General features: G+C 48.3%; 2 protein-coding genes across 4 annotated transcripts in view; one reads left to right on the top strand and one right to left on the bottom strand.

Moving 5' to 3' along the window:
• Positions 1 to 1,463: 1,463 nt before the first annotated feature.
• tbc1d7 (TBC1 domain family, member 7) lies at positions 1,464 to 14,830 on the bottom strand. Of its 3 annotated transcripts, none has more exons than XM_061238616.1 (8): positions 14,537 to 14,830; positions 12,439 to 12,558; positions 12,239 to 12,319; positions 10,202 to 10,392; positions 7,049 to 7,186; positions 5,737 to 5,882; positions 4,139 to 4,268; positions 1,464 to 2,298 (listed from the first exon to the last, which is right to left on the bottom strand). In XM_061238616.1, the coding sequence occupies exons 2-8, from the start codon at positions 12,548 to 12,550 to the stop codon at positions 2,212 to 2,214; spliced, it is 885 nt and encodes a 294-aa protein (XP_061094600.1). In that variant the 5' UTR covers positions 12,551 to 12,558; positions 14,537 to 14,830; the 3' UTR covers positions 1,464 to 2,211. The 3 variants fall into 3 exon arrangements, with proteins under 3 accessions (XP_061094600.1, XP_061094601.1, XP_061094599.1); XM_061238617.1 differs by lacking the exon at positions 14,537 to 14,830 and adding an exon at positions 14,445 to 14,467; XM_061238615.1 differs by lacking the exon at positions 14,537 to 14,830 and adding an exon at positions 13,085 to 13,368.
• Positions 14,831 to 15,210: 380 nt separating this feature from the next.
• Positions 15,211 to 24,932, top strand: part of LOC133127291 (PH domain leucine-rich repeat protein phosphatase 1-like) — a 72,427-nt gene continuing 62,705 nt past the window's right edge. Inside the window, exon 1 of the mRNA XM_061240063.1 lies at positions 15,211 to 17,257. Within this exon, the coding sequence (XP_061096047.1) occupies positions 15,499 to 17,257 (1,759 nt within the window). The 5' untranslated portion in view covers positions 15,211 to 15,498. The remainder of the gene's footprint in view (positions 17,258 to 24,932) is intronic.

Genomic DNA, 24,932 nt, shown 5'->3' with positions numbered 1-24,932 from the left:
AGCGTAATGTTTCAGAGACTCTGTTAGAATGTTGTACTTTAAACTTTAAAAGGAAACAGCCAACCCACTCGGTAATACTAAAGTGTTGCTGCTCTTTCTCTATTAACGTTTTGTAGGAAGTTTAGTTTTCTTGAATAGCTTAAACCTCTGGAAAGTTTTTCTTAACCAGAGAGCCAGTTAAAACAATATTGGTCAATGTACTTTTTTCAAACAAATGATGCTTTCGAACTTCAGTGAACTTCCAAGTTGTGCTGACACACGAGTAGAATGTTCCTGCATTGCAGTGGAATATTTCAATATTTTCTACGATGTTTCTCTGTATATTTCACATCACTCAACATTGGTTTATTTTGAATAAGCCTGTCACGTGCACTATGAAACGCTGACATTTTCATTAGAGCTGGCCAGTAGTCATTTCCTCGTCGGCACATTTTTTTTGTCTGTATACCGTATCTTAAAAAGCCGTGCCACGTTGAAAATTGGTTTTTATTCTATCATGCATCATGTGAATAACACGACCACACACCCACAGAGTTCTCACTTTCTCGTCATGATGAGTCGCATCGATATTATCATCACGTGTTCGTCACGCTAAAATATTGGGTGTAAAAGGCTCACATGGCAGGGCCAGAGCGAAACGTAGTCAAAACACTCTGGAATTTTCCAAACCAAGTAGGAGAGATTTACTCACCGGTCCGTCTGTTTTTGACTGCTTACGATTAGAGGTGAGAAATCCACGTTCAGAAAGGTTCAAACTGACAAAAATGAGTTTTTTTTTAAATAGGCCAGAAATACACAGAAATACTGTTCAATAGTATTTCAAATGCAGCAAAATTTAAAAGGTATCTGCGTTATATGAGCCCATTCACTTTGGTATCTTTGAAGCTCACTATCTCAGAACCACTCAGAATGCAGATGGAACCTTACAATTCCAAGGACACAAATTATTCAGCCAGGCGATAGAACTAATTAGTGAAATTAGCTGGCCGAGTTTATGGGTGGAAGAGAGACATGGCAGGACTTTTACTTTCTGAACCCCGAACCTTGCATCTCTGCTTACGATCCACACAGTCCGTTTGTTCTTACTCTGAAACGTTGTTTGTACAGCTCGTCTTTGTACAGGAGTGAATGTTGTGAACGTCTCCCCGTACTCTTCCAGTATTGTAATTTAAGAAAACAAAATGAAAGGTTAATCATCTATTGGCATATGAGATCTGTAAATAACACAAATTAACTCGAGTCTCTAAATATGTTACTTTTTTTTGTACAGGCCGAAACTGCATGTAACTGTTTAAATTCCTGTTCGTCTTTAATGATGTATGCAGTTTCTTATATAAAGAAACCTTATTAAAATGTTTTTCAGTATTTAAACTCGTGACTCATTGTATTCATGTATTGCAAAGCACACAAAACGCACCGTTGTAAATGTATTTCCTAATACAAAAGAGGACAGCAATACAATCAGCAGGCATGAATATTTAATATTTGTATTAGTGATCACTTCACTGCGGACGTTCTCTAAATCCCCTCCAGCCTTCGGGGCGCGAGCTGGGGCGCGGGGCGGCTGTAGCGGGATGCCGCGGTTACGGGCGCTCGAGCGGAAAGGCGATAGTCCGTGTCTGACGCAGACGGAGAGGCAGTCTGTCCCAGCGGGGTCGGGCTGGGGTCAGCAGTCCCGGCTGCTCCCGTCACGGAGGAGGGCGTAGAGTTGCACTGGGTTGCGTAACTGACAGATTGCCTCCTGGCTACCGATACTTCACAGCGGTGTGACGTAACTGGAGGAGCAGGGGGCTTGTAGGCCAGCAGCTGCTCATGGTGTCCAGAGGTGAGGTTCCTAACCCTGAATATCTGCAGCAAACATCCAGGGTGTATGATGTCACAATGATCTTAACCCTGAATCTCTGCAACAAACATCCAGGGTGCATGATATCACAATGTGAGGGCAGCTGTGTCAGGCGCCATAGATGAAGGTGAGAGTTCAGACAATAAATAATAATCTGTACACATCACGTACACATATTAAACACGTATGTAACACCACGTCCACCTCAGCAGCAGCAGGACGGCCAGCTCTGCACACACGTCAAACAGTTTGGCCCAGAGCTCGTGAGTCGGAGGTGTAAACCGGTGCTCCGGGATATTTTCACTGCCCCTGTCAGGCACGGCGCAGGCAGAGGCACGGTGCATGCTGGGTACAGGGGGTCGCCATGGCTACACGGAGTGCATCGGCGTCCCGCAGTACTTGTGCCACAGGTCGATGGCTTTGGTCACGATGGCGTCCGTGTTCTCCTGCGGCATCTGAAAGAGACACGGGGGAACCGATCGGTCAACCGAACAGCAGGTCAATCCCACGCGCTTGTTGTAGCGCGTGATTATAATGGCCCTGTCGATATGTGAGGCGCAGGGAATGTTTTCCGGCCAATGCCGACTGAGGGACGTAAATCCTGTACGTTTAAGGCCTGGCCTGATCTGACCCTCCAGGACTAATGAGAGAAACCACTAGAAGACTGCTAATCAAAACCAAAGAGAATGCACACCTGTCCCCTGCTTGTGAGACATTTCATTGCTTATGGGGCATGCGCCTAGACTTTGGAAAAGTTTTTGTAAATACAATTTCAACTTCGTACAAGCTAGCTGTCGGCTTCTCTACGCTTACGGCAGCTGTTGTACAGTACGCCGCATCAAATGGCACCGTCAAACTCTGTTCGATTAAACAGAACATTACGAGGAGACAAAGTACCACAGCTGCAATACGTCTTCTCTGCCTGAGGAAACGCAGCACTTCAAACCCAAACCGCACCGTCTGTTACAGCACCCAAACGCCCTTCAGGGAACGAGACTAATGAATGTACGGATAAAATCGGCTTCAGCTCAAGGCTGCTGAAAATGCTTACCGAGGCCTATTGATTCTATTTATGCGGTTATTCGCTTGCCAAACCCTCCTTCCCTCCTTCCACGGCGATGTTGCAGCGCTCACACTGTCCTTCCTGTGAGGTTAATGAACGTCTCTGTGGCCTGAACAACCCCCTGACCACACCCCTGAGATCCACACTGTCGTAACAGCGGACGGGGAATTAGTCGGACAGAGCAATAACTTACAAAATACCTCCGGGAATAAATGCCCACACGGTGCCCTACAGAATAGATCAGTATACCGTACAATCTACTAGAGGTCATGACCCCTTACCACAGAACTATGGACCACGCACCAAGTGGACCCAGCGCAGTTAGCTGTGCCTGGGAAGTTTTTCTACCCATAATCCCCCTCTCTTCCTCCCCTCTCCTGGGACCAGACGTCCGTTAAAGGACCCCGGGGCCTGTTTGAGCACACGAACAAGCTGAATCAAAGACTGATGGAGCGGCAGCGACTGCACTCTACTCATTCATACACTCATCGACATTAAGGACATAATTATAAGATAAGAGTTAAGGCCAGCCAGAAGTTACATTACATTACATTACATTATTGGCATTTGGCAGACGCTCTTATCCAGAGCGAGGTACAGTTGATTAGACTAAGCAGGAGACAATCCTCCCCTGGAGCAATGCAGGGATAAGGGCCTTGCTCAAGGGCCCACAACGGCTGTGCAGATCTTATTGTGTGCTACACCGGGGATTAGAACCACCGACCTTGCGTGTCCCAGTCATTTACCCGAACCACTACACTACAGGCCGCCCTCACAAGTTCACAGGAGAACCAGAACGCAGGGAAACTAGCGGCTGTTCGGAGGCCACCGGCGCTCACTTCCACCGCCTCTCTCCGAAACGCCGCGCAGTCGTCACTGGCCCTCCGCACACCCCACTTCTCCTTTCTTCGCTCTGCTTCCTTCCCGTTTCTCCTTCCCTCTTGACTCACCACGGTGGCGTCACGACTTCAAATTAAGACTGCAGAGGGGACTAAAACAGTCACCCCGCCCGGGGGCCCCCGGGGCCACACGGAAAATAAACTTTCCACACGTCAGTAACTCGCGTTTTTTTTTCTTTGTCGGTAAAGGTCACTTAAAGTCAGCATTAAGCCAGCTGCTCTTAACCCGACAGAGGAGTCAGTGGTAATGAGCGTGATGGGTGAACATGACTCATTCTGAATGAGGAGGAGGGACTAGAGCTGTGTGGCGTTCCTGACGGCTCTCGGACTCACACTGCTCAGGAACTGGACGATGGCCTCCGGCTTGTTCATGGCCATCAGCATGATCTTATAGCTCAGCAGGACCTCCACGGCGACAAACACCAGGATCTTACAGGAGCCGCTGATCACCTTGTCCCAAACCCTGTGCGCAGGTGTGAGAGGACGCGTTACCACGGTTTCGCGGTGGCAAACAAATCAGCAAATTAACTAATTAGCATGGTTAGCATTAGCAATGGCCAGCAAATTAATTAGCATGACTACCAATGGCTAACAAATGAATTAGCACGGTTAGCAATGGCTAACAAACTAATTAGCATGGTTAAGCAATGGGTAACACACAATAAGTGACAGGTTTGCTAATCAGGTGGGCCACAGTCACAATCACCACTATCCGTCCTTAAACAGTACTGGTATTGGTAAATATCCTGTGAAATCGCTGGATACTGTGCTGCCTAAGTTTCCCAGCCAAATGACTCCTGCCAAACGAATAAGACAATATATTATTTATGGCACTCCTGCAGCCGGCAACATTAAATGGCAATTGCTTTTGAGAATAAGGAAAACATTAACGTGTCTGTAACAGCACTGACTCACGCTGCTATGAAGGCTAAGCTGGGGAACAGCAAGATAAGCAAGAGAGCCAACGGCCAACACAGTGCTTTCAGTGCAGGGTTATGCGCTTACTAATAAACCACTACAGTCAGCTGACAGCCAGCAATCCTGCTCACTGCCTAAACCTAGATGTGTGCACTTCTATAAGAATGCCTGCTAAATGCCCAGTTGTAATCTAGTAATGCTCAATTTGCCATTTCTCCCACAATTTGTGTCAGAAAAGCTAAAAAGCTGTGCCCTGTGAAAAGTGAACACCAGATGGAAAATGCTGGTTCTGTTTGAGACTACAATCGAAGCGTCAAATAGCTCCAACGTGACAACTGTTTCTCCACCTGTTACTTTTGTTTTTCTGTTACAAAGCGCGGTGATTTGGCTAATTATTTTTGCCACGTGTTTCAGCTTTTCAGGGGGAATATTCTGGATCATTCTGATGTACTTTCATGGTGTTAAATGAGAGAAGCCGTCGTTCAGATAAAAAGGCAAGTGTGTATGTTTAGGATTAATATAATCCTCTTGATAAATTTCACGCGAACGCGGCTAATGCGCTGTTGATAGCCTGCGGGGGTGCCTGTCTTTAGCAGCAGATGGGGCTCCGTGTCCTATAAAACTATGAAACTTGCTGTGCCTTTGAAGATCCATCAGTCGTCTCATTCGCTGATGGGGTTATTCGTTTTTGCCATTTTAAAAAGCAGCGCTGGGCTGCTGTGTGTCTCCTCTTTATTAAGGCACGGTCCCAGAGCTCTGAGACCTACGGTTCGGTACTGAATCCACACCACTCATTTATATACAAGCGTATTCATCCCCTTAAGGCAGATAGGTTTGTAAAACTGGCTAATAATCACCCGCAGTACAGATTCGCACTCCTCCAATGGAAGGCACGCTCAACTCAATTTCCCTTTCAGGTTAAATCATCGCTCAAAGCCCACGTGTAGGGTAGGACATGGTGGGATTCCCACCGGATGCACCCGGGGGTCTCGCATATCCCAGAATGCCCTCACCTCTGCAGGCTGGACTCGGGGAAGCAGCCGGCGAAGCAGCGGCGGAACCACAGGCTGTGCGGGAGCCTCCGCAGGGCGCCGCAGGCCTTCAGGTGCGCCAGCAGCCGGCCGTCCTCCTGGCTCAGGTAGTGCTCCAGACTCTTGGGCTGGGCGTCAGGAACACAGACAAACACAGGGTCACGTTCAACAACAGGGCCAAACACACGGTCACGTTCAACAACAGGGCCAAACACACGGTCACGTTCAACAACAGGGCCAAACACATGGTCACGTTCAACAACATGGTCAAAAACAGGGTCACGTTCAACAACAGGGTCAAACACACAGTCACGTTCAACAACTGGGTCAAACACACAGTCACGTTCAACAACAGGGTCAAACACACGGTCACGTTCAACAACATGGTCAAACACACGGTCATGTTCAACAACAGGGTCAAACACAGGGTCACGTTCAACAACATGGTCAAACACACGGTCACACACACACACAGAGACAGACGGACACACACAGAGACAGACAGACAGACAGAGACAGTGGGGTAATCAGCAGCTATAGCTGCTCAGCTTGCAATGCAGTGACGCATTGAGACCAATCTGACAGAGAAGCCATATAACTATTAACAGATGGCATTTGTGTTTCAGTTCGTGCAGATTTGAAAACCTCTTTCTGTGTGTCACTGTCCTCCATTTTGGCTTCATAAACACTCCATCCCCCCCCCCACAGAGACACCGTGCTGTGCAATAAAACGGGTTGAAATTGACTGGCTTGAGTTTAAACCACAAAAACTGAAAACTGCTTACAATGGAAGACAAAAGGGGACATGACAGCAGACTCTCGGGTTGAGAAACGCGAGCCCTGGGCTTGAGCTGTTGGGCTGCTTATGCAACTTGTTTACCCTCTAAAGCACCATGGCAACTGTGGCTTTCTGCAAGATCTCCCTGGTCTGATCAGGAAGCTGCTGGTTCCTGCTCTGAACTCCAGGGACACAGACAAGCTGTGTGTGTACTCCTCTCCCCTAACCTACCCAACCCTCCTCCTGGAGATCTGTCATCCTATGGGTTTTAATTTCAACCCTAATTTGATTCTGCTAATCAGCAGCACGATGAGATCTCTAGCCCTGTGCGTAGAGGTGTGCTGTGTTAGGGTTGGAGAACCTACAGAATGGTAGATCTCCAGGAACAGGGTTGGGCAGCCCTGCTCCAAACCATAAAATAAATGCAGTTACGGTTCAGTGATGGTCTGTCAGCCTTCTAGCCTGAGCTGAAACTTGCCTACAGGATTCTACTAATTTTCCACCTCTGAAACTTACCAGGTGTGGTATTGAGTCTCCAAACTTGTTGTTGAACTGGTTGACAAAGCACTTTATCAGCCAATAGCAGTCCACAGGGTCCTCCACTATCTCCTCCATGGCTTTGGCTATGGCCAGGAAATCCTCATCCTCTTCTTCCTGCAAACACACTGGAGCTCACGCAGGGCAAACACACTGGAGCTCACGCAAGGCAAACACACTGGAGCTCACGCAGGGCAAACACACTGGAGCTCACGCAAGGCAAACACACTGGAGCTCACGCAAGGCAAACACACTGGCGCTCACACAGGGTAAACACACTGGAGCTCACACAGGGCAAACACACTGGAGCTCACACAGGGCAAACACACTGGCGCTCACGCAGGGAAAACACACTGGAGCTCACGCAGGGCAAACACACTGGCGCTCACGCAGGGCAAACACACTGGAGCTCACGCAGGGCAAACACACTGGAGCTCACGCAGGGCAAACACACTGGAGCTCACGCAAGGCAAACACACTGGAGCTCACGCAAGGCAAACACACTGGAGCTCACGCAGGGCAAACACACTGGAGCTCACACAGGGCAAACACACTGGAGCTCACACAGGGCAAACACACTGGCGCTCACGCAGGGCAAACACACTGGAGCTCACGCAGGGCAAACACACTGGAGCTCACGCAGGGCAAACACACTGGAGCTCACGCAGGGCAAACACACTGGCGCTCACGCAGGGCAAACACACTGGCGCTCACGCAGGGCAAACACACTGGAGCTCACGCAGGGCAAACACACTGGAGCTCACGCAGGGCAAACACACTGGAGCTCACGCAAGCAAACACACTGGAGCTCACGCAAGCAAACACACTGGAGCTCACGCAAGGCAAACACACTGGAGCTCACGCAGGGCAAACACACTGGAGCTCACGCAAGGCAAACACACTGGAGCTCACGCAAGGCAAACACACTGGAGCTCACGCAGGGCAAACACACTGGAGCTCACGCAAGGCAAACACACTGGAGCTCACGCAGGGCAAACACACTGGAGCTCACGCAGGGCAAACACACTGGAGCTCACACAGGGCAAACACACTGGAGCTCACGCAGGGCAAACACACTGGAGCTCACGCAGGGCAAACACACTGGAGCTCACGCAGGGCAAACACACTGGAGCTCACGCAAGGCAAACACACTGGAGCTCACGCAGGGCAAACACACTGGAGCTCACGCAAGCAAACACACTGGAGCTCACGCAAGGCAAACACACTGGAGCTCACGCAGGGCAAACACACTGGAGCTCACGCAGGGCAAACACACTGGAGCTCACGCAGGGCAAACACACTGGAGCTCACGCAGGGCAAACACACTGGAGCTCACGCAAGGCAAACACACTGGCGCTCACGCAGGGCAAACACACTGGAGCTCACGCAAGCAAACACACTGGAGCTCACGCAAGGCAAACACACTGGAGCTCACGCAAGGCAAACACACTGGCACTCACGCAAGGCAAACAGACTGGAGCTCACGCAAGGCAAACACACTGGAGCTCACGCAGGGAAAACACACTGGAGCTCACGCAGGGCAAACACACTGGAGCTCACGCAAGGCAAACAGACTGGAGCTCACGCAAGGCAAACACACTGGAGCTCACACAAGGCAAACACACTGGAGCTCACGCAGGGCAAACACACTGGCGCTCACGCAGGGCAAACACACTGGAGCTCACACAGGGCTGGAGAGAGCCACCCCCGCTCAAACACAAGCCATTAAAAATGCATACAGGCCAGAGCACTGAACTGCGTGTACATACAGCATCAGTGTAAAAATGTGACTAATTAGAGCAGAGATACCGAGCTGCAGGGCTGGAGAGGTGAGTGCTCTCTGGCTCTCCGTGGTCAGCTGATCCAAACAGAGCTGTCGCCTCTCGGCTGCTACTAAGGCACTAAGGACATGTGAAATGTGAGATTTTTTATTCTCGGGTGCTGGGAGCTGTAGGGAGACTAGTCGTTGTGAGCAAGGCTGTTTTTGTTTGTATGTACTGTATGTGTTTATATGCATGTATGTATGTATGCATGCATGTACACTTATATGTGTCTTTGTATGCATGTGTGTGTGTTTGAATACATGAAGATCTTGCATACTTGAATGTTTGTGTACTTGCATGCATGCGTGTACATATATTTGTCTGTGTGTGTATTCATTAGTACGTGCATGTACATGTACCGTTTGCATGTATGCGTGCATACATTTGTAATGCGTGCATATACACTCACTGGGCACTTTAATAGGAGCACCTGTACACCTACTTATTCATGCAGTTATCTAATCAGTCAATTCGGTGGCAGCAGTGCAATGCATTAAATCATGCAGATATGGGTCAGGAGCTTCAGTTAATGTTCACATCATGTGTATTTGTGCGTGTGTGTGTGTGTGTGTGTGTGTGTGTGTGTGTGTGTACAGTATAGACGCATGTGTGTGTGTGTGTGTACAGTATAGACGTGTGCGTGTCTGTGTGCGTGTGTCTGTGTGTGTGTACAGTATAGACGTGTGTGCGTGTATGTGTGTGTGTGTGTACAGTACAGACGCGTGTGCGTGTGAGAGTGTGTGTGTATTTGTGTGTGTGTGTGTGTGTGTACAGTATAGACGCATGTGTGTGTGTGTGTGTGTGTGTGTGTACAGTATAGACGTGTGCGTGTCTGTGTGCGTGTGTCTGTATGTGTGTACAGTATAGACGCGTGTGTGTGTGTGTGTGTACAGTATAGACGTGTGTGTGTGTGCGTGTGAGTGTGTGTGTGTGTACAGTATAGACGTATGTGTGTGTGTGTGTGTGTGTGTATGTACAGTACAGACGCGTGTGTGTGTGTGTGTGTACAGTATAGACGTGTGTGTGTGTGTGTGTACAGTATAAACGCGTGTGTGTGTGAGTGTGTGTATGTGTGTGTGTGTGTGTGTGTGTGTGTACAGTATAGACGTGTGTGTGTGTGTGTGTATGTGTGTGTGTGTGTGTACAGTACAGACGTGTGTGTGTGTGTGTGTGTGTGTACAGTATAGACGTATGTGTGTGTGTGAGTGTGTGTGTGTGTGTGTGAGTGTGTACAGTACAGACGTGTGTGTGTGTGTGTGTGTGTGTGTGTGTACAGTATAGACGTATGTGTGTGTGTGTGTGTCCTCACCGGTGGCGTGAGCTCGGAGAGGCGGGGCAGCTCCTGGCCCTCCAGCTGGAACATGCGCAGGTACACCTCCACCTGGGGCGTGGCCGCGTGCAGGAAGCGCATCACCTGCAGGGCCTGCAGCACGTCCGTGTACTGCTCACGCCGGTACCCTGCCACCAGGGCCTGGGACTCGCTGTGGGGGGGCAGGATGCCTGAACGCGAGGGGGAGGGAGGGGGAGGGGGCATCAATACCGCCGCCCGCGCATGACATCAGCTCCCCAGAGCACCAGCACTCCGTTTCCATGGCGGCAGATGGCTGAATCTGTGTTTTTCCACACTGGTTTCGTCAGAACTCAGCAGTTAAGAAAACCGTGTGAAATAACAAGTTCTCAGATTATCGTCTATGTACAGTGCGTAGATGAGATAAATGAAGTAGGCCGTCAAACAAATGTCCCTCCTCTGTGGTTATGGTTTGGTGTCTGCAACGACCGCTGATGTACTGTAAGCCCACTTCCTTTCCGCGCTGGAAACAATAAAACGACGGCACTTGTACTGACTACTCTATAAGACTACAGCCTCAATCATGATGAGACTATAGAAATATGACCTATAGTCACCCCTAACAAGAGCATTCGCCCTGCTGCACTCAACAGATCTTCCATGAATGGAGATGTAGCCAAGGAGCCAGTCCAGTGGAATAAGTGGAGCTTTATAATTACGTATGCCAATATAACATAGAAGTACAGCTATAGAAAGAACCAGGCTAGCATAAGCTGTGGCTGCTCTTAACATTTCATCAAGTTGAGAGACATCCCGAACAAGATGCTGGCATTTCAAAATGAATAAATAAATTTACACATCAAATCTAACGACAGTAATCTGTAATGGCCAAAAAAACAAAAAAAAAACACAAGACAACCCTGACAAGGAAGTCCTACGAAAATCAACTTTGTTAATTTATATTCATAGATGGATTTTGAAAAATATTTATGCGCTCTATCCTCCAGGGCCGATCAAAAGAGCTTAGAGCCCAGTGGATTACCGGAGACGGTATATTTCCCAGAGTCCGCAATACCGCGGCTTCCAGAAGCGGGAAGTTCAGACCAAGAGCGTATTAGAGAGCGGGGATATAATTAAAGCCAATTATTGCTGACGGCAGCCAGAGAGTCTGGAGTCAGACAACCGTGAAATTATGTTAGATTCCCCTCCAGCCCCTGGCCCCTAAATCCAAACCGCTCCGCGTTTACCGTTCCCCCCGCCACGTGACCGCTCGGGGAACGCGGCCCTCGTTTTCAGCACACAGGCTCGGGATGCGGTCCTTTCCGAACTGTACGCTTTCCCCCTGACGTTCCCTTCCCCTAGCTCCCCTTGGGTGAATCCCCAAACTGCCAGGATGAAATACGGAGGCCACGCCAAGTGGGGTTCAGTTCCCAATTGTGAAAGGGTTTCGAGCGAGGTTTGAGATTCTCATTAGTGCTTTATAAGACCGGCTCGTGTGTATTTAGCATCACTAAAATTAGTACTAGGATGGTTGTTATGAATTATTCACGAACATTCCACAGTCAACTGACGGAAAAAGAAGAAAAAGAAAGGAACAAGAAAAGAGGGAAGACTGCAAGGGAAGGGAATGTGATAAAGTGTAATCGAACCCAGCCCTGGTCCAGGCAGATAGTCGACTACGGTCCTACGAGTCAGCTGTCCTACGAGCCTTAAAATCCCCTTCTACCTTTGGGCCTCTTACACCATAAATGGAACAAAAACAATCATGTGTGCAACTGGAGCAAGAAGCTGAAGTCAAGGCACTCATAGCCCTCTCGGTCGAGTGGGCTACGAAACTGACCTTTAAATCTTCCAGTGGAGCATCACACCTCCACAGAACCCATGACATCCTCATAACCATTCATGCAGTTAAAGAACGGACGGAGTTACCACTGAAGACTGTCAGCTTCCACGAATTACAGGGCTTGAACCACCAACCACCAACCTTCTGGCTCCCAGTCATGTATACCTTATCTAAGCTGCATACTGCCCCACCTGGTTATGGTAGGCTATACTTACCGAGGAGCACCTTCCAAACATGAACGCGGTACATTGACGGGAGAGGGAATCGCTGGCTGAACGTGCAGAGCTTTTCAACATCTGGGCAAAAATGAAACGCACAATAAATGCATATTGCGCATTAACTTTTTTTACATTTCATAAACCAGTGTTAATGGGTTACAGGCAGTCCCAAGTTCACAACACATACCATAACGTACCTAGAGGGTTGTCTTTTAGAAGAATTTCCAGAGATTTCTTCTCCTCAACTCCGCGAAACCCTACTTTCTCGTAATAGGCTGAGCGAAAGTTCCTCTGAGGGTCCTCCGCCATGATTTTTGCTGTGAGGCAAATAAAACAATCGTTATATTTCTTTGACACCGTGTTGTTAATTTCATGGAGACAACTATCGGAATGCAATATAAACAAATAAAAAATGTGAAATATTATAAAGGGGCAATCTTTCATTCATTCATTCCTTGTGCATAACTGTCAGCCCGTGATGTAAAGCACCTTTGGGCTAACATCAGCTAGCCAGCTCCATCACTTGATCATCCGCAAACCAATCACTTAACAAACAAGAAATGGTTGACATTAGCTATATTAATGTTAGATGCCTAACAGAAGTTAACCACATATTCAGAATTTGCTAATTGACAAGCTAATGTTAAGACCTATAACATTATAGTTTAGCACTTAGTTAGCTATGTTCCGTGTAGCAAATAGAAAAGACAGCTTTATGCATTAAACCTCTTTTAACATTTCCCGAAGTTCACTGAATGTATTTTGTTTTGAAATGATGAACCATGTCTACCGTGACATAGACCGGTGTAATGAATAGCTAGCTGGCTAACGTTAGTTGCACACCTTTGTCCATGAAGGCCCCTCCACATCCACGTCTTCGTAGTGCGCAATGCCCGTACGCTATAGCCTCTGAGCAGGCTGAAATTTATCGCGATGATCTCCCAGCAAGTTGAGCTTCGTTTTGCTCCTTGGAAATATCTCCACGGGCAAATATAGCACGTTTCATCACTATAAAGTGTACAATAAATGATGTTTAAAATTTCCAGGGTAAATTTAGCTTTTAGGTAAATAAATCATTATAAGCACTATATTACTATTAGCACAAGCGACTGGCCCAACTGCTTCAAATTTCAGCCATTTTACAGTGTGATATTTAATATTGGCAGTAGATGGCGCAAACATTACAGTGAGAACATGCTTATGAATTTCATAACATGGATTAGTCTCAGCAAAGATTGCATGAACGCCATAAATAGTCCAAGAATATTCTACATTCTGTAGGTGTAATGTACGTACTCTCCCTCTCTATTTGTCAGCCTTTGCACTATCACGAAACACAATCTAACATGCCTCTGGATAAACAGCAGCACGCCTATTTATCATTAATCATTTATCATTTCATATCTAGCAAGGACCGACGGCATTTTTTTAAACTAACTTCAGGACCAAAAATTATTTTCTGCGCTCAATATATAATTTGGCTGGCTGGATATTTTGCTTTGTTGTAACCTTCTCTGTGTGTTTGTTTGTTGATGCAGTAGCTGTCAATCACTAACTCTTTTATCTTTCCCCATCAGTGATGGCAATGTAATGTTATGTAACATGTATCTGCCCCACTGGATCTCGAAATATTTATATGATTGCAAAATTGCAGGTCTGAATAGAAAGAAAACAAAAAAAAACTAGCCTACAGGGCAGTGATTTAAACAGTCCCACTATACCTCTGATTAATCTTCAAATCCTGCACCCTGGCCAGATCTCTGTTTCTTAACCTTAAAGTGATAAGCTCTCCCCTCCCCGAAGGTTGCTTCTCACAGTCACAATATCTGTTTGTACTGGACCAGTAGCAGTGGAACAAACCTCCCAAAGTGGTGAGGACAGCAGAATAATTGCATCTTCCAACACAAACTGAAAACCCACCATGTCATCTTAGTTCTCCTCCCATCCCCACCCCATAGCAGCAGTCCTGTCTTTTGTATTAATTTAGGTATTTCTATGATTATGTTTATATATTTCATTATTTTATTTAGTGTTGTTCTTCTTGGACGAGGTTCTGGATGTAGTCAAATATCTACACTGAACTAAGCCAGCATCAGTGACAAATCATTTATAATTTTCAGCATTAGCGCTGCAAATTAAAGGGTAATCTTTCTCGTGTTATGCTATGGTATGATAAAATATTACTTGACTACATAATACTCACGGATGAGTACGGCGACAACACGTAATTAGTGGCAGTTGACAGTACCGTCGAGTCCAGTAGAGGGCATCCTATGACTACTCGAGGCACTTTACCTTCATGGAATACAGGGGTCAAGTCCAGAGAAGAGAAGTGTAAAAAGATGGCGTCCAAGTACTATCAGCTCAATCTCATCTGCAACATCGGCGTAACATATGGCTGGAGCGGAGCACGGACACGATTAAGTTGAATAGTATTGGTGTCTCTGTGGTCTCTCTCGTTTTTCGTTACTAAGCACCAACACTTTTAATACGGCAAGCATACATGTCTCCTTGACATATATGTGTATGTCTCCCTGAATTATTTCTTAGCTGATTGTGTTGAAGACCTACGATATGTGTATTATATTCAACCAACACTTTTTAAACGCAAGTTCAAATGCTTATCATTTGAGCTTCTGTGCCAATCATAACCGAATGCGTTAAAACGTCATATAATGACAAACACTCCCTTTTTAAATAATACGCCAAAACAACGGCGCGGTTGTTAATAACTTGACGGGAAATGAAGTCATATTGTTCACATAGTTACAGGCACAGTAACATGAGCATTGACAGGAAACAATACGTTTCCCAGAATGCTATTTACCAGTTAGCAACCACCCCTCTGCGTCACTTCATGAATATGGAACCAATCCAGCCGACGTAGAATGTCGGCCGACGTTCATTACATATTCCTGCATGCAATTTCATAACAAATGAGACACGGTCGCGTCTCCTCCCTCTCTCAGACAGTCCCTCCCGCTTTTCACTTAGCTAGAGTTTCTCCTTGCAGATAACATTAGTCTCCATTATGGCGATACCGATGGCAACGGTGTGGCGCTGACCGCTGGTGCGAGGAAGGAAACAACTGGACCGCTTTGCTAGCTAGCCAGCTAGCCGTATATGCTAGAAGAATGTAACTGTACGAAGTTAACCAGCTACGTGAGTGTCTGGCGTTCTTCGTTTTAGTTTCATTTGTATTTATTTTATAAAGTAGAATTCGCTACGTAGCTACAATATTTTTCCACTTGCGGAGGATGGAAGGTGCGCGGTCTGTGGTGTTAGGGGGAAACAGGTTGGCAGAGGATGATTCATTGAAGACGACGGTCGGGACGGGGACAAACGACTCGGAAACGGGCAAAATAAGTGCCATTAAGTTTATGAAGCCCAACGGTGGATTGTCCACCGCTGGGAACAGAGCGGCAGTGGACGGTTATGATGGCGGAGGCGGGGAGGCAAAACCGGAGAGCGAGGGGCTAGCTGTCCCTTTTCATGTTGCGATAAGCAATGGAAATCACCAAATCCAAGCTGCTGGCGTTTCTGAAACGACCGCCGCGAATAATTTCACAGCGAAAACATCCAGGAATGCCGGCAATTCATCCGGCAGCAGCAACATCAACTCGCTGCTGCTGAGAAGGCGGCGACTGAAGAGGAATTTCTCAGCCGCAGCCACAACTTCTGCGACCTCGTCGGCCGCCTCATCGGGCGGCAAGATGCACACCGCCGCTTCGTCCTCGTCCCTCGGCACCAGGAGCCTGGATAGAAAGGTGCTACTGAGACAGCGGCAGATGATGCAGCTACAGCCCTCGGACAGGGAGTGGGTGCGGGCCGATCTACAGCGGGGGTGCATACACGTGCATGACAGGGCCATGCCCCCCTACCTTAGGCCCGTGTTATGTACGTTGGAGACGACCGCTGGAGAAATTGCGCACCGACTCGGCCAACTTGGGAGCAAAGGAGGGTCAGTGGTGAGAGTGGTTGGTAAAGGGGGCCCTGCGACTGACTTCAACGGCAATTGCAGCGGGAGATACGGCTTCGGTGATGCCCACCACAGGCTAAACGAGAACGGCGGCGTTAAGTCTCACGGTTTAGATTCCCTGAAACCACCGGAGTGCGGAGACGAGCTGTCGACCCAGCCAGGTGACAGAGTGAGGTTACTACTGCTGCCGGATGACAACCAAAGGCGGCAGCAACAGGATATACATGGATTCGCGGCCAATTCACTTTTGGACGGCCTAACCACGGGCAAGTCGTCGGGCATTACTGTACTCTTAAATCACGAAGCTAGTTCTCTGGGAGACGATGATGTAGACTCAAGGCACAACGGGGCGGACAGCTGTGGGCTTAACTCCGGCTCAGATATAGACAGCAGCACTTTCGATGACCTGAGCTCCGGGCCCCAACTTGGTGGCCACCGGGACTCCCTGAGCGACGGCATGACCTTGGGGACGGATGCTTCTATCCTGAGCCCGGCGGTTGACAGTGCCATGGAGGGCCTCGACCCGTTTGGGAGCTCATCCGACGAACTGGAGCTGGACTGTACTTCATCAAGCTTGGTCATCGACTCCGTCGCCCAGCCGTTGGAGAGGCATTCCGCAGACAGCGCTTCCACGGCTAATAACAACAACGCAGTCAACAGCAGGCTTTGTGGGGGCGAACTGTCAAACTGTGTGGAGGATGGAACCAACGGCAGAGCCAGCAGCGGCCACGAACGACTCAACGCCGGGAAGCTGCCCTGTAGCCGCGCCAGTAACTCTCTCACCAGGCCTTTGACAGGCAATGCAGCTGTCAAGCATGACCCGGCGTACCCTGGTCCTTTGCAGACCGACCGCGGTGATTTCACCCCGACTCTTTATGTGCAAATGCACGGAGAAGCTGCGCGGAGGTTGGGTCAAGACGAAACGCCCCTCCAAATTCAAAATGACTACCTCTACAAACTGGGATTTAAAGACCCTTGGAGGGTGCAAGACGAAGGCATGGACACCGAAATTGGCTGCTTGATCCGTTTCTTTGCAGGTAACAGACACATTCTAATTCTTATGTTGGTTTGCTGCAACAGAGTAAACTATTGGTAGGCCTGTTAAAATAACTGGGGCAAAGTTAATGGTGGTTATGGGGGGGAAATCAGAGCGGGATTGCTGTATTCGGCTGGTTTGATATGTGGAATTACTAATACCGAGTAATTGGTCATTCAATTGCCCAGCACTAGAAGTGTCGACTTGTTTTGAGAGTAGTCGGAGCTCGGCTGCGTCCGGCGTTATAACAAAGGGCTACGGTCTGTGAGAATGTACGCGCTCATTGTGTTGCTGCTTTGACTTTCATTAACAAAAGATCATTTAATTGTGCGCGGAGACAATGCATCGCGCTGTCCTCCGTTCCCCAGTGCCCTGAATAGCAGATACATCTGGAGGGAACAGGTGCGCTTCGCTGGCTGCGTAGAGAACAATCTGGGAATGTTTAGCCATCATTGTTTGTGCGTATGTGTGTGTCTGTGTGTAAACACAGTACTGGGGGCGAATGTTTTAGGGTGTGTTCTGGCGATACTTCCTCCTCTTTACTCAGAACAAGTAACTCAAGTCCTCTATTCATTCAAACCGTATTGTAGGCTACTTCATATTTTGATATATCTTTGTTTTGCAGTAGTCGTATACAAGTGCAGGGTAGACTTCATGTCTGCATATTACACACATAATAAGGATATTATAGACATTATAAACATATTATAAACATTATTGCCTTGTGACACCAGAGACAGGCTGCAGTCGCGGGTGAAGTTGAAGGTTTTTGGTTTTTGGTTTTTGGTTTTTGGTTTTGTAGGCCATTGTATGTGTCCCATCTCTGAGCAGTTGTGTGATTTTCTCAGCAAATTTGGTGGCCTACTTAGCCCTCTGAACTGGTCAGACAGGCATATCACTCTGAATTCCCCTTTTTTATGCTTACTGGGTCTGTATCGTAAGAATCTAATCTGACGCGGAAGTATCGGAGTGGAGAATGAACGTGTGTAGGCTACTGGAACAGGATGTTTTCTTGTTTATCTGTCTCCAAAATAATGCTTTAACCTTTCCTCTGTTCTAATAACTGATACACAGAAGGAGACTCCCTGCAAATGAGAGACTGTAGCCTCTTTTCCGTCAGTTGGGTGGCTCTATATGGAGCAGTATCTATCCTGGTCTCTGGCTTGTCTAGCCTGCAGGGGTACAGTTGTGGGTCTTGTAACAGGTGGCAAGTGTATAGGTGAGTGACTATGGTGTGCAGATATCCTGGGTTCTGTGCGTGTGTTAGGACCTTAGATCCGCTAGGCATGCAGTGGCTTAGCACCTGCTATACCACATCATCAGTGACACCAACCTGTTTCCCATGACACCAAACATGATCACACTGTAAATGGAAAACCCTAAAGCCTGATTTATACTTCCGCGTCAAATCTAAGCAGAGGCTATGGTGTAGCCTGACGTGCACCTCCCCAGAAATGTAACTACGCGTCGTAGCATCTGCGTAGATTCAGCGCAGAAGTATGAATCGGGCTTACGGGTGAACTAATGCTATTCAAGATTTAACCCTTCTGAGAGCATTCTGTCGGGGCAGCAGAACGGGGCAATCGTCTCTTTATCAAACCTACCATCAATACAGTCTCCTGTTCTCCTATGAGGGTCTGAGAAGGGGAACACTTCTGTAAACCACCTCACAGTTTCTACAATGTGTGTGGAAACCAGCCATCGTGCTGTATGAAAATCTGTGGAATCTGTGCAACTCTCTCTCTCCCTCTCTCTCTCCTCCCTCTCTCTCTCCCTCTCTCTCCTCTCTCTCTCCTCTCTCTCTCCTCTCTCTCTCCTCTCTCTCTCCTCTCTCTCTCTCTCCTCCCTCCCTCTCTCTCTCTCTCTCTCTCTCTCTCTGCCTTAGTCAGTCATGAGTTTATGAATAAGACCGTTGGAATTACTCGCAGATTCATCTGAAGGCATGTGATGTGTCGTTTAATTTGATATTCAAATATTTTTTGGCTCTCAAAAAGGAATAGCTCAACTGCAACCCATCCCCCAAGCACTGTATGACAGTAAAGGTCATTTTCTGTTAACGCTGATGCACTGCAAAGACATGCGTTCTTCCACACTTTGGACAGGAAAATTAGCGTGAATGAAATATTTTATGCCAGGCTATTAGTCTTCATTAATATTGATGAATTAATTTACTTTTTATGTTAATAACCACGCTTTCAGATGCTGAACTAAGTCATGTTGAATTTTGAATCAGATATATTTGATGGTGAAATATAAAAATCAGATTAATTTTGACGCTTTATTAATTTTGACACTTTATAAACCGAAGGTGTTGTTTTCTGTTTGCGGGGGAAGGGGCGTGTGTTGAACCTCCTGGCTCGTTGCTGCTGAATCAAACGGGACAGATGCAGGCGTTTATCAGACTGCTGTGTGCAGGTCCTGATCTCCTCACACAGGGCTAATCTCAGCGTGTCGCGCTGACGGGCGTGTGCGAGACAGGAGCAGAGCATGCTGGGAGATCACCGCACGTGTCCGCACGAGCGCCAAAATGGCAAAATCAGCACACCCCCAAGACCCGATTCATTCATTAGTATCTCTCTCTCTCTCTCTCTCTCTCTCTCTCTCTCTCTCTCTCTCTCTCTCTCTCTCTCTCTCTCTCTCTCTCTCTCTCTCTCTCTCTCTCACACACACACACATTGACTTCATCCTCATCGTCCCCCCCCCAAATGAGCTGTGTCAATCATACCTAAATGCGCTCTGTAGTCCGGTGACCTATGACCCTGTGAGGTGTCAATCATACCTGAGTGCGCTCTCGCAGGAGGCTAAGTGCTTTTCAGGGGAAAGTCAATGGGCTCTACCCGCTAACCGCTAGCCCGAGCCGCGAACGCTCCGCATTTACGCCTCTCCGGTGTCACACCTCTCCCCTGTTCACTGGCAGGGGGGTGCGGGGAGGGGGCGGGGTGGAGCACAACCGCGCCTGGGTGAAGAGCAGCCATTTAAATGTCAAAAAACAAAAAAAAAGCCGACTGTAAACAAGGGCCCGCCCTCCCCGCTCTCGAGCGCTCGTGACACAGCCCCTGATCCAGGCGCGTCCGGCCGTGCCGCTTGGACCCCGGCCCTTTTCCGGCTTTTCGCCCGTTATCATGGGAAAGAAAGGGGCCTGAATGCTCCGGGGGCTGTGAAAGGCTTTGTGCAGTTCAGTGAATTCCTTTAATTTAGTGGCTGCTCTGGGGCTGGGTCCACGGCATTCAGACTCTCTCCACTGTCTCTGACCGCGTGCCAAGCCGCTTTTCACACCCCAGCGCTCCCAGGAAGGGCTCTCCGCCATTCAGCAAAAGAAAAGTTGCGGTTTTGTTTTTTTTCTCTCTCTTTTTTTTTTTTCTTTTTTTTTTTTTTTAAGACAGGAAAATTTGCGGGTTGGCACAACAGGCTTGCGACACGGCGCACTAATTTTTCAGGGGTCTGACAGCGAGCTGAAGTCGTTGTTTAGCGAGAGTTTGGGGCCGGGAGGGTAAACGGACCAATCAAACATGCGGCCTCTAGCTGCACGCAGAGTGGCTGTAACCCAACCCACGATCACAGAACAGACGGAAGTTTCCGGAAACCGGAGTGTTTGGTATTCATGGCTACGCTCACAGGCAGGGGAGAACCGTTTAGCAGTTCATCCGGCGAATGACATAAAACTGGTTTGTTGCAGTGATATTTGAGAGCGGTCCTGGGTCAAATACATAATTGTTTTGGATTCAAACACTTTTCCGTTCTTGATTTGATCTTGCCTGGTGCAATTGAGCCAACCAAGAGGATAAGAAGGTGGGGTTCATACCTTTTGAGGGCATTTCATAGGTTCCTATACACCAGAAAGGCTCAGTAAGTATTTGAATCCAAAACAATGACGTGTTTGGCCCAGTTCTGTTTGAGAGGGGCCCTTTGTTGCACACTCAGACAGTCCTGAAGGATTATGATGCATCATGTTGTCGTTTTGGCATTAAAACAGCAGCCAGAATCGACAGCTAAGGCTAAGAGGCTTGTTTGTCATTGTGACATTGCTCTGGGTGTCTAAAAATCTCTCTGGGGGTTTGTCTACCGCACAACTCTAAATGGGTTATTTGTTTACAGTCCCGTAACTTTAGGTGAGGTGTGTTGCTATCATCATAAGATTCGAGCTATATTATTTCCATAATTGAAATGACACCGCTCTTAAATGTGGTCTTCAGCGCGTGTGAATGAATGCATGTTTTTTTTTGTTTGTTTTAATAAAAAAAAATGGTTTTGCCTTTTAATTTAAAGCTTCCTGGGGATTTATCTATCCTTTTCCTTTCGCTGTATTTATGTTTCATCTCTGGTGGTTCAGTAGGTGAGAGACAGGCTTTTAAAGCCTTTTTTATTGTGCACTCAGTGAGGACGAATTGATCAATCAGGCGGCGGTCAGGATGGCTGGGAAGGTTGTGGTGTCGCATGTGGTCCGTCAGTAACTAAATGGCGCTTATATTTTTATTTTAAGTATATAGCTACACTCACACACATGCACTCCTTGCAAATATACCCAGTCATATACACTCCAACTTAGGCATACAGCTGTACACACACACACACACACACACACACACACACACACACACACACACATTCACAAGGTTTGTAGGAGGTGATGGTCACCTTGCACAGGGAAGGGGAAGGGGTATTTGGTTTTCCCAGAAGTAGTCCCTAAAATGAAGTAAATGTATTCAGAAGTGTTGAAGTCACGTGACGTCACCACGGTGTTTTGCCCTCTGAATCAGTTATATGTAGCTGAGCTCAGGATTGGCTGGGCTTCAACAACAGGGCAATTTCATGTGAGAGTAAGGTCAGTGGGAGTCGTATGAGTGTAACGGTGGTCTCGGAAAAGCGCTTATCGCTCTAATGGTGGTCTCATATAATCTCACAACGCTGCTGGTCACGTCAGGGCTCGACAGAGCTCCCGTTTTAGGAGCTTTCGCTGCAGAGAATTGACGCGCCCTCGTGCTAACGGGACAAAAATAATTCAGGAGCACTACCGTCTCATAATTGGGATGCATTCAGTGTGCTCCTCGGTGGAATAACGGCAGCCCGGGGGGCGGCGTGTGGCTGGACCGGCGGTGTGAGCGCTGCGTGCCCCAGGCTAACGCTGTTAGCCGCTCGCTCTGGGCTGGGCTCTCTGGAGGAATGCGAGGAATGCGCTCCAGTTCCGGGAGTTGTGGAGGGAGGGAGGAGAGAGAGGAGAGGGGAAGAGAGAGAGAGAGAGAGAGAGAGAGAGAGAGAGAAGGAGCTCTGCCTGAGCGTCTGACACTGTGGGCTTTATTGTGCCAGGAAGGGCAGCTGCTGTGTCCTGGCACCCCTGACCCCCCCCCCCCCCCCCACACACTGCCCGCTCTGTGTTCCCCAGGGCATCGCGTGCCCATCCAAAAAACACACGACCAGCCTGCTTCAGCGCCCCTGCTGATCTCCTGTCCCAGCGTTGCGCAGCAGATGTACTGTACTGATGTGTACTGATGTTTTATTAGTAGGGTACTTTTTGCTTGTAAAAGGTTGAGCCCCTCACTTCAGGCTTGTCCACCATCTTGTGCGTAAGTGCTGAACTCATTCCGCAGTACAAATCCTATTTCTTCTTGGATATACCTTGTTGTGCCTGGTCATTAAGGGGAGAATTGCCTCTACTCTACACTGTCCTCATCCGTGAACTATACCGGCAAAACTGATCCTAGATCAGCCCTCCTGCCGTTAGACGCTCTTTGAAAGGAGTTCTTCGAGCAGTACAGTTCTCCAAGACTACAGAGCAGACTTCTGTTTGACCGGTGACTTTTAGATGGAGCTGTAGTTAATCTCTCAAGACTGAGGGTGGGTGTAGCTAGGCTACTGACTCAACAATGTGATGAACTTTGTTAATCTGCTGGTCAGTTCATGTCCCTGGTTTTTTTCCCTTTTAGCCATAAATGATGTCATCAGAACAGTTTGTCTTCTTGCAGATGACACCCCCTTGCTGGCTACTGTTCTCACCTGGCTGGCTTCTCAAAAGAGGCCCCTGTTTATGATCACAGACCCCCAGGAGCAGGGTGGGGGGGTGGGAAGGTTAGCTTGGCCCCCGACTGTGGTGAAACCCTGCTGCTTTGCAAGACCCCTAGCAGTGTGGTCTAGGGGGTTCGGAGCCAGCCTCGTAGCCCTGGGTTTGAATCCTGGACACCAGCAGTGGAACTCTTGAGTGAGGCATTTATGCTGAACTGATGTAGATTTATTTTAGCATGCAGCGGTATGAGAGCTCAGCACACACATGTTTCATGCATTCCACACAGTTACAGTCGACTCTACTCAATGACCTCACAGGGGAGAGGGTTCCACTGTGTGGTTCTTCTCTGTGACCTCACGGGGGAGAGGGTTCCACTGTGTGGTTGTTCTCTGTGACCTCACAGGGGAGAGGGTTCCACTATGTGGTTGTTCTCTGTGACCTCACATGGGAGAGGGTTCCACTGTGTGGTTGTTCTCTGTGACCTCACAGGGGAGAGGGTTCCACTGTGTGGTTGTTCTCTGTGACCTCACAGGGGAGAGGGTTCCACTGCCTGGTTGTACTCTGTGACCTCAGGTTCAGGCTGGATCCCACTAGTGGTGCTTCCCAGAATTATTATGGAAGTTGTATTGTGTGTTTTCGTTAGATAATCAGTGCAGTGACTAATGTGAATATCTTAAAACACATATGTGCAGTTACAGGTTGTATCATTTAACTTCATGTAAAGAAATAGATGAGTACAATTAAGTCCATACCTGAACATGTGCTAGACGATATTATTACTAAGGGGTGGAGTCACACAATGTTACTTGTTAGTTTAGTGGGCCTGTGGTGCAGGAGGTTGGGGGAAGCACAGTTGTATTGTACATGACTGAGAGCCACATGCCTCCAACTCCAACCTTATTTGTGTTGTGCAGAGAAGTATCTCAAAGGTGCTTTGTAGAGGGAATACAAAATAAAATTAGGCTAACAACAGACCTGAACCCCCAAAAAAGAACTCCTCAGGGAAGGTGAATGGTGTGTTCTGCGGGGGAGCTGGGGCCAGCAGACAGCGTTTGATGTGCGGCTTTATTTATTAACGGGCTGAGGAGCCCATAGGAGGCAGAGCGTGTTTGATGTTGGGCTCCATACCGGCAGACAGCCCCTGTGGGGGCGGGCTGTTCAGGTCCCTCAATGTCAGAACAGCACGTCAGATCCATCCTAAGGTTCAGCCCCACTACAGCATCCAATCAGGGCTGCTGCTGAGAGACCACGTGACCCTGTCTCAGGGACACCATTGGCTGTCAGAGTGAGTGACCAGCGCGCCCACCCCCTCCTCACCCCAGTGTTCAGTGCTTAGAGTGGGGCAGGTTAGGGGAGATGCCCTGGGGCAGGTTAAGGGGGGGGGGGGGGGGATCTAAAGCCTCAGGCGTAAGTGGTGAAATTGGAACAGGAAACCTTACTACAACTTTTTAGAAGCAGGGTGGTTGAAACGGGCTGAATAAATCTCGGCACAGTGGGGCAGCGGGGTCCGCGGTCTCTGGCCTCCATGGCGCCCCCTTGTCTGCGGGGGTTCATTTTGGGCGCAGTACAGAGGATAGACTGCAGGGTACGCACACGGGGGCTCAGGGCCCCCGACTTCCGCAGTCCTGCGAATTTGTCCTGAAATTCCACACGATCCCAGGAGAATCCATCGGTAAGC

Source organism: Conger conger, chromosome 4, assembly GCF_963514075.1.
Source record: "Conger conger chromosome 4, fConCon1.1, whole genome shotgun sequence".
NCBI classification, from domain to species: Eukaryota; Metazoa; Chordata; class Actinopteri; order Anguilliformes; family Congridae; genus Conger; species Conger conger.
This window is presented reverse-complemented; position numbering and strand designations above follow the sequence as displayed.